Consider the following 12,300-nt stretch of genomic DNA (forward strand, 5'->3'; position numbering starts at 1 on the left):
GTTACACCTGTTATATTTAGCCCTGCCCCTGGACACCCCCCATCTTGAGCTGCTCTAAGCCACTACCCTCTCTTAAGAACCTTTTAACTTCCTTCTCCAGTGTCTACAAGCCTGGCACATTTTAAAATTACTTGCTCCATCATGCTGAGTTATTCCTAACAAATCATCTTTGTTCCTTTCATCCTTCCCGCTGAGTTATTCCTAACAAATCATCTTTGTTCCTTTCATCCTTCCCCAGGCTGCACGTGTCCAAAACTGGGGTGTAGCCTCATCTGGGATTTTCAGTGTTTTAGGGGATTCAGAAATCCACATGTTTACTAACATGTTTTTGCTGTAGTGGGAGGCACTCAGCACATACTGGGATATTAAAATAAAGGAAAGTGGTGAAAACACACATGGGATTTAAAGTGACTGAACAAAAAATTAACATAGGAAACAATCTTGCAATAATAAACTAAACAAAAAACAGGTATTTTCCATGTCTACCTTCTGATTCTATAAATTAACTAGGCTACATCTGGCTTTAATTTGTGTGCATGGTGAGATCCTACCTTCCACCTCCAACACAAGACAAATGTTCCCAGGCAGAATGCATCAGCTGGTTAACAGATGCTTCATTTGGAGATTAAGAGTATGAGTCCTTTACATATGCCACACAGAGTGAGCTATGCCTACTATAAAAAACAAAACACAGTGCATTCATTGGTGACATATACAATATGTCACACCATTTTTGAGAGAGGATTATGCCTAAGAATTAGTTAATTTGGATCATTTTCACTTACCACTGTATGTTGAACCCATTCGCCTTAGAACTCTCTAAGGAAATATACACTTAAGATAGCACATTCCTTTTCTCTACAGCTGTTACACATTTTTAGAAGTCAGAATAAAGAAGGAACACATTTTTAAAAAAGTATCAAATTTATTTATGTAATGTAGTTAGTTTTGAGTCTGTTCCATTTTAAAACTGTATAAATACCAAAATGTAACCATACTGAAGACAAACACTGAAGACTTAATCCAGTAGATCTAACAATTCTCACAATACTTGTCTTGAGCAACACTCAGAGAAGAAAGCCAACTATTACACCTCAGTGTTTCACATCTAATTCTTACCTAAGGGCTAGTCTACACTGGCAACAATTAACATGCCTTGTATGTGGCCATGGCACAGCACTGAGAGCTCTCACAGTGCTCTAAAAAAGCCACCTCTATGAGGGGCGTGGCTCCCAGCAGTGGTGCACAGTCTACCTTGGTGCTTTACAGCTCTGAAACTTGCTGCGCTCAAGGGGTTGTTTTTTCACACCCCCGCACAAGAAAGTTGCAGTGCTGTAAATTGCCAGTGTAGACAAGCCCCAAAATTGATTTAGCAAAACTTCCTGTTTATTTGTATTGGTATTTATTATCTCCTATTCACTTCCTCCTTTCAATAATAGAGCATCTGCTTTCATAGGTGTTTATCCTTTACATACTAAGTGAAGAGGTAGGCACAAGAATCCAGTATGACAAACCACAACTCTATTTGCTCTGATTAAGAGTCATGTTATTGGAACAGGGCCTAAAACTTGATTGCTACTCCAGGATCAGACCCACTGGAACTAAAGTAGTAATAAAAATTAAGATTTGCTAAAGCATATTAAACTACACATTTTTCATTTTTACTATTATTCTTTGGACAGAAAAATCAATTAAATCTGTTAGCCTTAGCTCCAACTTACTTTGCAATGTTTACAGCATTAGAACCATATGAGGCTTTTGTTTCTTTTCATTAAGCCATCCTTTCAAAGCTGGTAATATCCAAAGCAGTTCCTCTGCTGCTCCAGAGTTACTGTTGTCATCACCTAAACCTAGAATGAAATTTAGTTATTTGCAAAATGGATCTCTACATTCATTTTGTGAAGCATATTGTAGGCAAGAGTTGTTCACATTGAGATATTGTGAAAATGAAGTAATTTGCCTACTGCTTGGTTGTAAAAAGTTTCCTTCTGTGAACTATCCAAAAAAGGCTCAGTGGACTACTGATAGTCCAGGAAGCTGATTTTGAGAGGCACTCATGAAGAATTTAGTTGAGTTAATGTGAAATGCTAACACTGTTCATATAATAAGACAAACTCCTGAGAATACAAAGCTGACAACTGCTGCAGAAACAAGGACTGCTATTCCAGGGCCAAGTTGAAACCAGAAAAAAAAAAAAGTACTATAATGAAGACAAATCAACAGTAGAAAAAAGACTGTATAAAAACAAAGTGCCTAAGCTTCTAGAAAACCAATGACTGCAGTATTTTTAGAAAGTCAGATATTTAATTTTTTCTTCCTAATTTAATATTGACATGTTTGAACAATTCCTAAAGCAGTTCCAATTTAAAAAACCAAGCCCCCGCCACTGCATTCATTTTAGTGTATGGCATGTAAACATACAAAAGTAAACTCACTGGAAAGTGATATCTGGTTGAAATATACACATCAAATGCTATTGCAGATTAGACAGAGATATCAACACAAATTGTTTAAGCAGAACATGAATAATTTCAGGGGTTGAAATGACAGTTCAAGAAGATTGCTGGAGGAAGACACCACCACACAAAGATACAAGTGTACAAGAATGCTTCAACAAAAGCACTTTTTTGCACAAGGAAGGCATTTTGCCTCACTTAATCCCTCTTTGTTCGTTTGGCTTTTGCGATATTTTCCTGGCGTTTCTGTTTCTTCTTTTGCTCTCGCTCCCTGGCCTCAATCATTTTTGCCAGTTTCCATGATAGCACTGCACTTGCTAGGAACAATGGTGTAAGGGCCAAGATCACAGTGGTAAGAAAGCCATATGGGTCCTTTGCAGCCCATTCCACAACATATTCAGCCCACGCTTTGATATCAAACATCTTTTCTACCATCCAACTGGGGAAACCCTATGTAAAAAATGGAATGAGAAAATCTTTTCATTACATAGTCATAAAAATACTGCAAGTTATCGTGCCTATACCGTAGCAAGATCTGTCCCCGTCACACAGTTATTCAGAGCGCTTCACATTTATTTAGCTAGAGGGTGGGAAGCAGCTATTTCAGCCAGCTGTTACGATCGTTCTCCAACACACGCTTTCCACCCACCTCTCACCTTTCCCATTCAGACCAGTAAATAACGGACTGGTACCAGGTGGGTTGTTTAAGCAGCCAAGTGCGTTTCCTTTTACACTCCTGTCGCAGCCCCGGAGCCGGCGGGATCCCCCCGAGGTAGAAGTCCCGGCCTCGCGTATCTGCGGTCCACGCTGGACGCGGGATTGGCAGCGAGGCGATGCAGGGAACGCGGCTGGGGTTCGGCCGGGGCACTGCGGCGGGAGCCCCGCACTACACCGGGCTGGGGCGGGAGCTGCGGCGAGGGGGCGGCGTGTCCGCCCCGGCTTCCCACACCTGCAGCGGGGCCCGGCCCGGAGCGAGCCGCTCACTTCACGAGTCGTTGGGGGCGGGGCCGACCCCCGCAGCGGGCTGAGGAGCCCAGTGACCCCCCCCCTCCCCGCGTGTCGGGTCCCGCTCCCTTCCCCCGCCCCAGCGCTCAGCGGCAGCCGAGGGGCGGGGCTGAATGAATCACTGCCCCGTGGCGGGGGAAGGGTCGGCAGGCGGCGCCTCCCGCGCGGGAACACGGGCCCAGCGGGAGGGTCTCTAGGGAGCCCTCGCACTAGAGCCCGCCCAAGCCCCAGGGAAGAACTGACCCCTCCTCGCCGGCTCCAACGGCGGCTCCACAACCAGAAGCCGCGAGGACAGGCGACTCACGGGCCAACCGGAAACAGGAAAAGGAGAGAGCGCGGCCCCACCCCCGCCGTTACGCTTATGTAGCCATAGAGTCTATCTCTGGCGCCGGCTAGAGTGTCCCTTCAGCCGCTACTGCTCGGAGCTTGGACTGGAGTCACGTGACGGCGGACGGCGGCGATGTCGCTGCCATTGCTCTGTGCGGGCAGAGCAGTGCGTCCGGGCGGCGCGGGGCACTTCCGGGGCAGCCGGTAGGTAAGCAGCGTGCGCGTGGTTGTTCGCGCGGGAGCTGGCTGGAGCCGTTCGTCCGTCCGTTAGTGCACGCGAGGAGCTGGCTCGTGCTCGTCGTCTCTCGCCGCGTGGGGCTGAATGCGGGGCGGGGACAAGGCTCCCTCAGGGGGACAGAGCCTCCCCGCCCCCCACATTAACATAGTCTGGCAGATAATGAGCGGGGTGGGGGCTGCAGAAACTCTTGGAAAAGCAGAGTCTGCGCTGCTCCTTACGGCAGGTGTTCGTGGTGCGCATTGAAACTGAGCCCGACAGTGACAAATACCCCAGTGGCGTAGGCGGGAGTGTAACCCTGGGAGACTAACGGGTAAATCATCAGCACCCCAAAGCCAAAGTCCGGTGGACCCCCCCCGCCCCCTCTCTGACTTAGAGCAGGAAAGGAAACAAATGTATTCTCCCAAAGCGCCCTGATCCACTCCCATTATACACCAACGTGCAGCGTGGTGGGACCGCTCTGCTCGTTTTAGAGGGGTGTGTGCAAAGACCTTGTTTGTAATTGAGCAGCTGGCATTCTGCTCTGTGAGGTGCTTATACCACGCCCACTCCTGTCGCCTGCCCGGAGCGCATCAAACCACGTGACGAACATCTGTGATGCGTTTGTTCTCTCATCGTCTCCCCTGAGTGCATGCAGTAAAGTCTTGCTTGGGAATTTTTTAAATCTATGTATGCACACGTTGCCGTAAATCCAAGAGGTTTCTGTCTCCATTTAAAAAAGGCACAACAGGCCAACTACTGGACCTCCGAGTTAAATTAGTTGAACTTCCTTGTTGTCTTGATGTGGTTCAGAATCCTAAAAGTAGTAGTGTATTGTTAAATGCATGTAAATGGATGCAAAATGGCAACAAGTGGGGAAGGTAAAGTTGCCTGGAATATTTTTGCTATAGTAAAAGCCTACAGTATTGGTAGCTAGAACAGTGTGTTTAACCCCACTCTTGCTTACACTTACATATGCTTAATTTTACCACTGTGAGTGATTCCATTGATTGCCATGGGGCTGTTCATGGAGTTTTAGCATGGTGGATTCAGAGATCTTGCAGTTACTTGAACTAGATTGATCTGTTCAGCAGTTTCCATTCCCAGCTTTTGTGTGCTTGTTTCTCATATATATTTGTATTATTTAAAGGGCACCACATGGGGAACAAGTAATGACTGTGCTTTACCAAAGGACATAATAATTGGCAAGAAATCTGATCTAAAATTCTTTCCACTGGGTATGTGTTATACATACATTTTTGCTACATGCAGATCCTTGTCATAGAATAATTTATGCATTCTTAAATACAAATTTAATATTTTTTAAGGCTATACTGTCCAGGCTATGCCTATAATATTCACTGAAAAGCACAGTCTCACTTCCTGTACTAACAACGAGGAACCTTTAGAGACTAATAAATTTATTTGGGCATAAGCTTTCGTGGGCTAAAACTCAGTTCATCAGATGCATTGAGTGGAAAATACAGAGGCAGGTATAAAAACACAGCACATGAAAAAACAGGAGTTGCCTTACCAAGTGGTGGGTCAGTGCTAACGATCCAGTTCTATTAAGGTGGAAGTGGGCTAGTCTCAACAGTTGACAAGAAGGGGTGAATATCAAGGGAAATCACTTTTGTAGTGCTAATGAGTATAATGTAATCAAGGTGGCCCATTTCAAACAGTTGACAAGAAGGTGTGAGTATCAGCAGGGGGGATTAGTTTTTGTAGTGACCCATCCATTCCCAGTCTTTATTCAGGCCTAATTTGACGGTGTCCAGTTTGCAAATTATTTCCAGTTCTCCAGTTTCTCACTGGAGTCTGTTTTTGAAGATTTTTTTGTTGAAGAATTGCCACTTTTAAGTCTGTTATTGAGTGTCCAGAGAGATTGAAGTGTTCTCTTACTGGTTTTTGAATGTTATAATTCTTGAAGCCCTTATATCAGCACTGGAATCTCTAAGTGTGTGTCTCTCTTTGTATAATTTCTTCTACAAATGTCAGGAAAATGCAGAGCTCATCTAAATCAATTATGTGGTTATTATTTCTAAGATATTGTATTAGCATTATTGTTAGATGATTTTACAAACTGTGTTATCTAAGTTAACAGTTTATTATAGCAGGGGAACTACCTGGTTTTGGAAACTAGGAATACCTTAAAATGAACAGGCCATCCATGGCTAAATGATATGTTTATCATCATATTTCCTGGAAAGCAACATAACACTATCTCCTTTGGTGACATTATTTTATAAACCAATTAACTTCAATAATATTAAATTGCCATCATTTAAAAAAAAAACAAAAAACCTTTAGCATACTTGAGCAGCATTGAAAGTTTTGTTAGGATGGAACCTTAAGTGAACTGACACTGGAGAGGTCTAGCAATATTGTCCATTGTCAAACTTCAGAAAGAATGGCTGCAAAAAGGAGTGAAACGACGACCACAAGATTCCAAAAACTCCAACCATAGTAGAAATAATTGATAATGCAGAGGAAGGCACAGCAGTGCTGAGAATATAATAGTACTGTGGAAAATGGAGGAGTCACTTGCACAAAAGCAAAACAGTCTCATGTTAGGAATCGTTAATGAGAATGAAATTTTGAGTGTATATGTTTAATATATGCTTTCAATAAATGTGTTTATTTTGCTGGTGGTGACATGTTATTGGTGTAGAATCATGTAGAAAACCAGTGCTAAATGTTTCAATCACAATTTAAATGCCTCTCTAGTTGCCTTTGTATCATGCTACTTTGTGGAGCAAATTCAACCCTGGTGTAACTCCATTAATATGTCCCATTTTGTGTCCATAAAAATATAAGTTGATTTTCCCACTAAGAGAATGATTTCTACAAAGTTCATGTACTATTTAATTTCATAATTTCCTTGACCTTGTACATTCCACCTGCTGAATAATATCACTCTTGTTTCTGGATGACATATATGAAGCTCCCTTACATTGCATATTGGTGAACATTTTTTTTGAAGAACTGTAGACATTAAGTTTACCTGGTGTCTTTTTTGCCCCCAGCTTGTAATACCTCTAACGTGTGGATGTTTTATCAGCGTTTTCTTGGCCACGAATGACACATCTGTAGTATATGCAGACCAGTAAGCTTTCTGTTTCTTATAGCTGTACTTGAGCCAACAAAATTATATTGTACCATTGGGGATTACAGCCTCTTTGTGTGTGCTACAAATCTTTATTTGAAAACGTAGTTGTGTTCTGCTGAAGTGGACCTACAGTACATCTTTATCTTTTATTCAGGGGTTCTCAACCTTTTTATTTCAGAGGCCCCTGGAACATGCTATAAAAACTCCACAGCCCACCTGTGCCACAACAACTGGTTTTCTGCATATAAAAGCCAGGGTCAGCCTCAAGGAGGGCAATTGTCCTGTGGCTACACACCACAGGGGGCACTGCAAAACTAAGTTACTCAGGCTTTGGCTTCAGCCCTGGGTGATGGGGCTCGGGGCCCTGGACTGCAGTCTGGTGTGGTGGGGCTTTGGCTTTCCGCTCTGGGCCCCAGTGAGTCTAATGCTAGCCATGCTTGGTCATGGCTCCCCAGGAGGCCCCAGACCCCTGCTTGAGAACCACTGCCCTAGATTGCATGAAGAGCCCCTTCCGTTTGTGCTGTTGCTACTACCATTTATACAGCTGGGCCTGAGCATCTCAGAAGAAATCATCAGTAATTCTGCTGGTGTGCTCAATCCATTTCCACATCATCTGTGTAAACTCTTCTTAGACTGTAAGCTGTTTAGGGCAGGGACTGTGTGCAGATGATGTCTAGCACATTCTGGATACTGCTGGAAGACAAATAATAATGAGAATATTACATTTTTCAATTTGGTTTCATAATAGTGGGTTTGTATCTGGCTTTTAAAATTTTGATGGGACAAAAAAAATTATGCATGACTAGTGTCAGATTAAAGTATGGCTGAGTACCTTCATCCTTTAAAAGTGACTCACAATTATTGTTCTAGCAGCGTTGTTTTTCTTCTCCTTAGAATGTTTTGGTGCCCTGTGGTTTTGATCAGACATGAACCATATTTAGCCTTAATCTGTCTCTTGTTATATCACAACTTTAACTGCCTTTTTATGAGTAATCAATTTTAGAGCTCAAACAGGAAGTCAATTGCCCATAAAGATAGTAAGGGAAACTGGATTGCTTGAGAGATTGATAATTGGATATGAAGCCGTCCATCTCCTACCTAGGTCACTAGTTCAAATCCACCCCAGAATGGTAATGACTGAAATGGCTGTTTATTGGTTTGTTCTTTTTTTTAATGGTGAAAAAAGAACCTCAGCACTGCTATAACTTTTTCTAGTAGTTAGAATAAGGGTCCAGGAGACAAGGAGATTTTTTTTCCAGCTGGGCCACTAATTCACAGCATGTCTCTAGGAAAATCACCTTAATCTCCTCATCTGTAAATGAGGATAAAATGTATCCTTGGGTAATACTCATCTTTGCAAAGTGCTTTTTTCTTTTCTTTGTTTCCCAGTTATAAATTTATAAATTCGTTCATCTTATCTGGATGAAAGAAAGTGTACATATGATTATAAGTGTGCCCCTGATGGTGCTATCACAGCCTTCTGGAGCCTTTGTTCCATTTGCTTTTCCTGCTTGTGCCTTGGCTTTGTTTTCCTACTATATAATACTTATCCTGATCCACATTAATTCAGCTACGCTAATTAGTGTTGTTTCCATCAAGATGTGTCATAACAGCAGCTCATGCTTTATGTGGGAAGGGCATTGAACTTTTAATAGAATTAGAAATGTAGGGCTGGAAGGGACCTCGAGAAGTCATCTAGTCCACCCCCCTGCTCTGAGGCAGGACCAAGTATACCTAGACCATCCCTGACAGGTATTTGTCTAACCTCTTCTCTAAAACCTCCAATGACCAGGATTCAGCAACCTCCCTTGGAAGCCTGTTCCAGTGCTTAACTATTCTGATTGTTAGAAATATTTTCCCTAATGTCTAACCTAAATCTCCTTTGCTGCTCCTAATGTCTAACCTAAATCTCCCTTCCATGGACACAGAGAACAATTGATCATCCTCGATAACAGCCCTCACATATTTGAAGACTTATCAGGTCCCCTTTCAGTCTTGTTTTCTCAAGGCTAACTATGCCCAGTTTTCGTAATCTTTACTCATAGATCAGGTTTTTAAACCTTTTATTATTTTTGTTGCTCTCCTCTGGATTCTCTCAAATTTATACACATCTTACTTAAAGCATGGCACCGACAACTAGACACAGTACTTCAGCTGAGACCTCACCAGCACCAAGTAGAGTAGAACAGTTCCCCCTTGTGTCTTACATATGATGCTCCTGTTAATACACCTCACAATGATATTAGTCTTTTTCTCATATGCATCACATTGTTGGCTCATATTCAATTTGTGATGTAGTATAACCCTAGATCCTTTTCAGCAGTACTACCACCAAGCCAGTTATTCCTCATTTTGTATTTGTGCATTTAAGTTTTCTTTCCTAAAAGTAGTACTTCGCACTTGGCTTTACTGAATTTTATCTTGTTGATTTCAGATTAATTTTCCAAGGTCATTTTAGAATTCTTATGGGGTCTGTGAGTTGCTAGTGTCGTGCTGTGTAACAAAGAGGCTCTGCATAAATAGGGCTACTTTTGCCCCCTTCCCCCACAAAGTTCTTCCTCTTTCTATTGCTGAATTTGTATTTCCTCCCCCAAACTTACTTTTTTAAGGGGAAGCATTTTGCCCCCCGTCCCCACTGCACACTGGTTCCTGCGGAGATCACAGCAATCTGTTTTCTCCAAGGCAAGATTTCACTGAATCTGAAATACCAAGGAACTGTTCCAAAAGCAGAGGGTACATTGCACACTTTTTTTCCTTTCTGATTCAAAAACATTCCTTTGCATTAGTCACAGTGCCTTTCCAGGCAGGGGTCCGTTTTTCATCAACAAAACATTTTGAACTAAACAAGTACATTTTTACCCAGTCCCAAAGTTTAAGTAGTACGTGCTTGTTTTGTTTATTTAATTGGTCAGACATTTTCATGAGAAATTCCACTCTCTCCATTCTAGAATAGAGCATGGAAAGAGCCATGAGCTTTAGGTGCTGGTTCTCATAAAATGCCCCAGTACTTGCATTGCTCCTTCTAGCGGTGGCAAGAATGGAGCTGAGACTCCTTGTTAGATGAAAGATTTTCACGACTCCTGGACTAATTCTGCTGCTGTTTGAAGTTGGTGGGGAAGGTTCCATTAACTTCACTGGCAGTAGGATCAGAACCTTAGAAAAGACATCAAGGAAGAGGATGCTATAAATCTATCATTTAAAAATTATTAAGATGTGTGGGATGAAGCAAGAGTTTGAATTGGTTGATCTTTTAAAAAAATAAACCAAAAAACCCCCCACCAGCTGCTTCTTCACTTCTCTCTGTTGCAGGAACTAGGAAACAAAAACTGAAAGAAGAGTCAAGGGGTTTCATGTGTCTTTAAGTCTTTACAGATTTTTTTTTTTTAAATGCTACATCCAAATATCCTAATTGCCTTGCAGAACCAATATCTAGTCAGGCCGGCCCCTGCCTCAAGAAGTCATGTAACTAGAATTTAGACATGGCACAACTAGTGAGAGGGATCACAAATTAGGGGACCTCAGGGCTGCTGTAGCTTATAGTGTGCTTCCAATGGCCCTAGGAAATAGATAACAGCTATAGTGCAGGTCACTTTAGCTATGCCCCCTCCATCAGGTACTGGGAATACAGCCACCAACGCCAGCAGTACTCTGGCTACAGGAGTATCTTTGCAGAGCAGGGATTCTCAGGAGGCTGTTTCTGCCTACTTTCAGGTCCTTTATGGTGCCAGGCTAGCATAAAATGGCCTTTGTATAACTGAGACTCAGGGCTCTAGAGTTCCAGCCTGGTTGCTTCTCTCTTATAGTAATGACCTGAAGTCCATTTTAAATATTGCCTTTCAAATAAAATTTTATTTTGAAAAAAATATTAAATATTGTTTTCCCTCTGCCAAGTGGTAGCAGATGTCAGGCCATTGCACGTCAGTTTTCCATTGGAGAAGAAATCAGTAATTTGGAGTCTGGATATTTTCTTAGTGTAACTTGTCCATTTACACTTTATATGCCAGTCCTTGAACAGAGGTGGTCACAAGCAACACCATATAGGCAATCCCCACCTTCATGAATGTCAACCCAGACCCCCAGTCAGTTCCCAGGAAGCAACTCTGTACTAAGGCCTGGTCTACACCAGGAATGTACATCACTCTAGCTATGTCTCTCGGGGGTGTGAAAAATCACACTCATGAGAGACATAGTTATACCAATCTACTCTGGTGTAGACAGAAGAATTATTCCGTCGACCTAGCTACCACCTCTCAGGGAGCCTGATTACCTACACTGACGGCATAACCACTCCCATCACTCTAGGTATTCTTAACACTGAAGTGCTATAGCAGCACCGTGGTACCGTTTTAAATGTAGACATACCCCAAGAGTCTAGGCCTGACTCTAGTTAGAGAGACTCCCCCAACATCTCCCCCCAAAGAACATGCGTCACAAACTTATGAGTATAGCATTTCTTCAGACTGTATAGCGATCATATGCAAAGAAAAAAATTACAAGACTGTGTAACAGTGACATTTGGTGATTTTATTATTATTATTATTTATTACTTATATTACCATAGTGCCCATGAGCCCCAGTACCTCACTGTGCTAGGCACTGTACAAATTTCTGCCATAACAATATCTTGTTTAATAATGATGTCATATAAGAGATGTAGGTCTGAGTTCTACTCTTGCATTAATTGTAACCTGGGAAATCACTAGCTTTCAGTTCTACTGCCACAAGCTGGAGCTTGTTTATCTTATAAGGTTGGTCCTGAGTGACCACTTGCCTTGTATTTTAAAGGATGTTCCTTATGGGGCTCCTAATGCTCTGCATCCGTTATTAAATCTCACATGTACTTTAACCTGTATATAGGCAAAATACATAACCCAATTGTGTTCAGTTGCATGATTTGTAATACAAACAAAATTTAGTATGCTATCTCTTGAAAAGAAGCTGTGTCCATGTTTGAAATCATCCATTGGTTAGCTCTTTGAAACATAGTTCATCACCCTAGCCTGGTCAGTAGACATGGAAGACCTCTGAGAAATATGTCTTGTGTACCGGAATGCAGCCACTCTTTCATTGCTTATAGAAAGTCTTTAATTAGATTGCATTTCCCTCACCTTTTTTTGAATTGGGGCTAGATAGAGTGGTTGCACTGACTCCAGCTCAGATCCACACATCCTTTCCTGTCTCTGCCTTGC

At 42.3% G+C, this 12,300-nt stretch overlaps 2 protein-coding genes across 11 annotated transcripts in view; one reads left to right on the plus strand and one right to left on the minus strand.

Moving 5' to 3' along the window:
• Positions 1-1,504: 1,504 nt before the first annotated feature.
• SMIM15 (small integral membrane protein 15) lies at positions 1,505-4,570 on the minus strand. Of its 6 annotated transcripts, none has more exons than XM_039543201.1 (2): positions 4,515-4,570; positions 1,505-2,906 (listed from the first exon to the last, which is right to left on the minus strand). In XM_039543201.1, the coding sequence occupies exon 2, from the start codon at positions 2,889-2,891 to the stop codon at positions 2,655-2,657; it is 237 nt and encodes a 78-aa protein (XP_039399135.1). In that variant the 5' UTR covers positions 2,892-2,906; positions 4,515-4,570; the 3' UTR covers positions 1,505-2,654. The 6 variants fall into 6 exon arrangements, with proteins under 6 accessions (XP_039399135.1, XP_039399133.1, XP_039399130.1 ...); XM_039543199.1 differs by lacking the exon at positions 4,515-4,570 and adding an exon at positions 3,766-3,913; XM_039543196.1 differs by lacking the exon at positions 4,515-4,570 and adding an exon at positions 3,705-3,848.
• LOC120407534 (THAP domain-containing protein 6-like) overlaps positions 3,164-12,300 on the plus strand; it is a 29,455-nt gene continuing 20,318 nt past the window's right edge. For 2 of the 5 annotated variants that reach the window (XM_039543187.1, XM_039543192.1), the window contains exon 1: positions 3,859-3,992. The gene's annotated coding sequence lies outside the window, so the exon portion shown is untranslated. Of the gene's footprint in view, positions 3,229-3,858; positions 3,997-4,127; positions 4,337-12,300 lie in introns of those variants that run through there. The other 3 variants (XM_039543191.1, XM_039543188.1, XM_039543189.1) reach the window with 3 other exon arrangements.

This window comes from Mauremys reevesii, linkage group 6, assembly GCF_016161935.1.
Source record: "Mauremys reevesii isolate NIE-2019 linkage group 6, ASM1616193v1, whole genome shotgun sequence".
NCBI classification, from domain to species: Eukaryota; Metazoa; Chordata; order Testudines; family Geoemydidae; genus Mauremys; species Mauremys reevesii.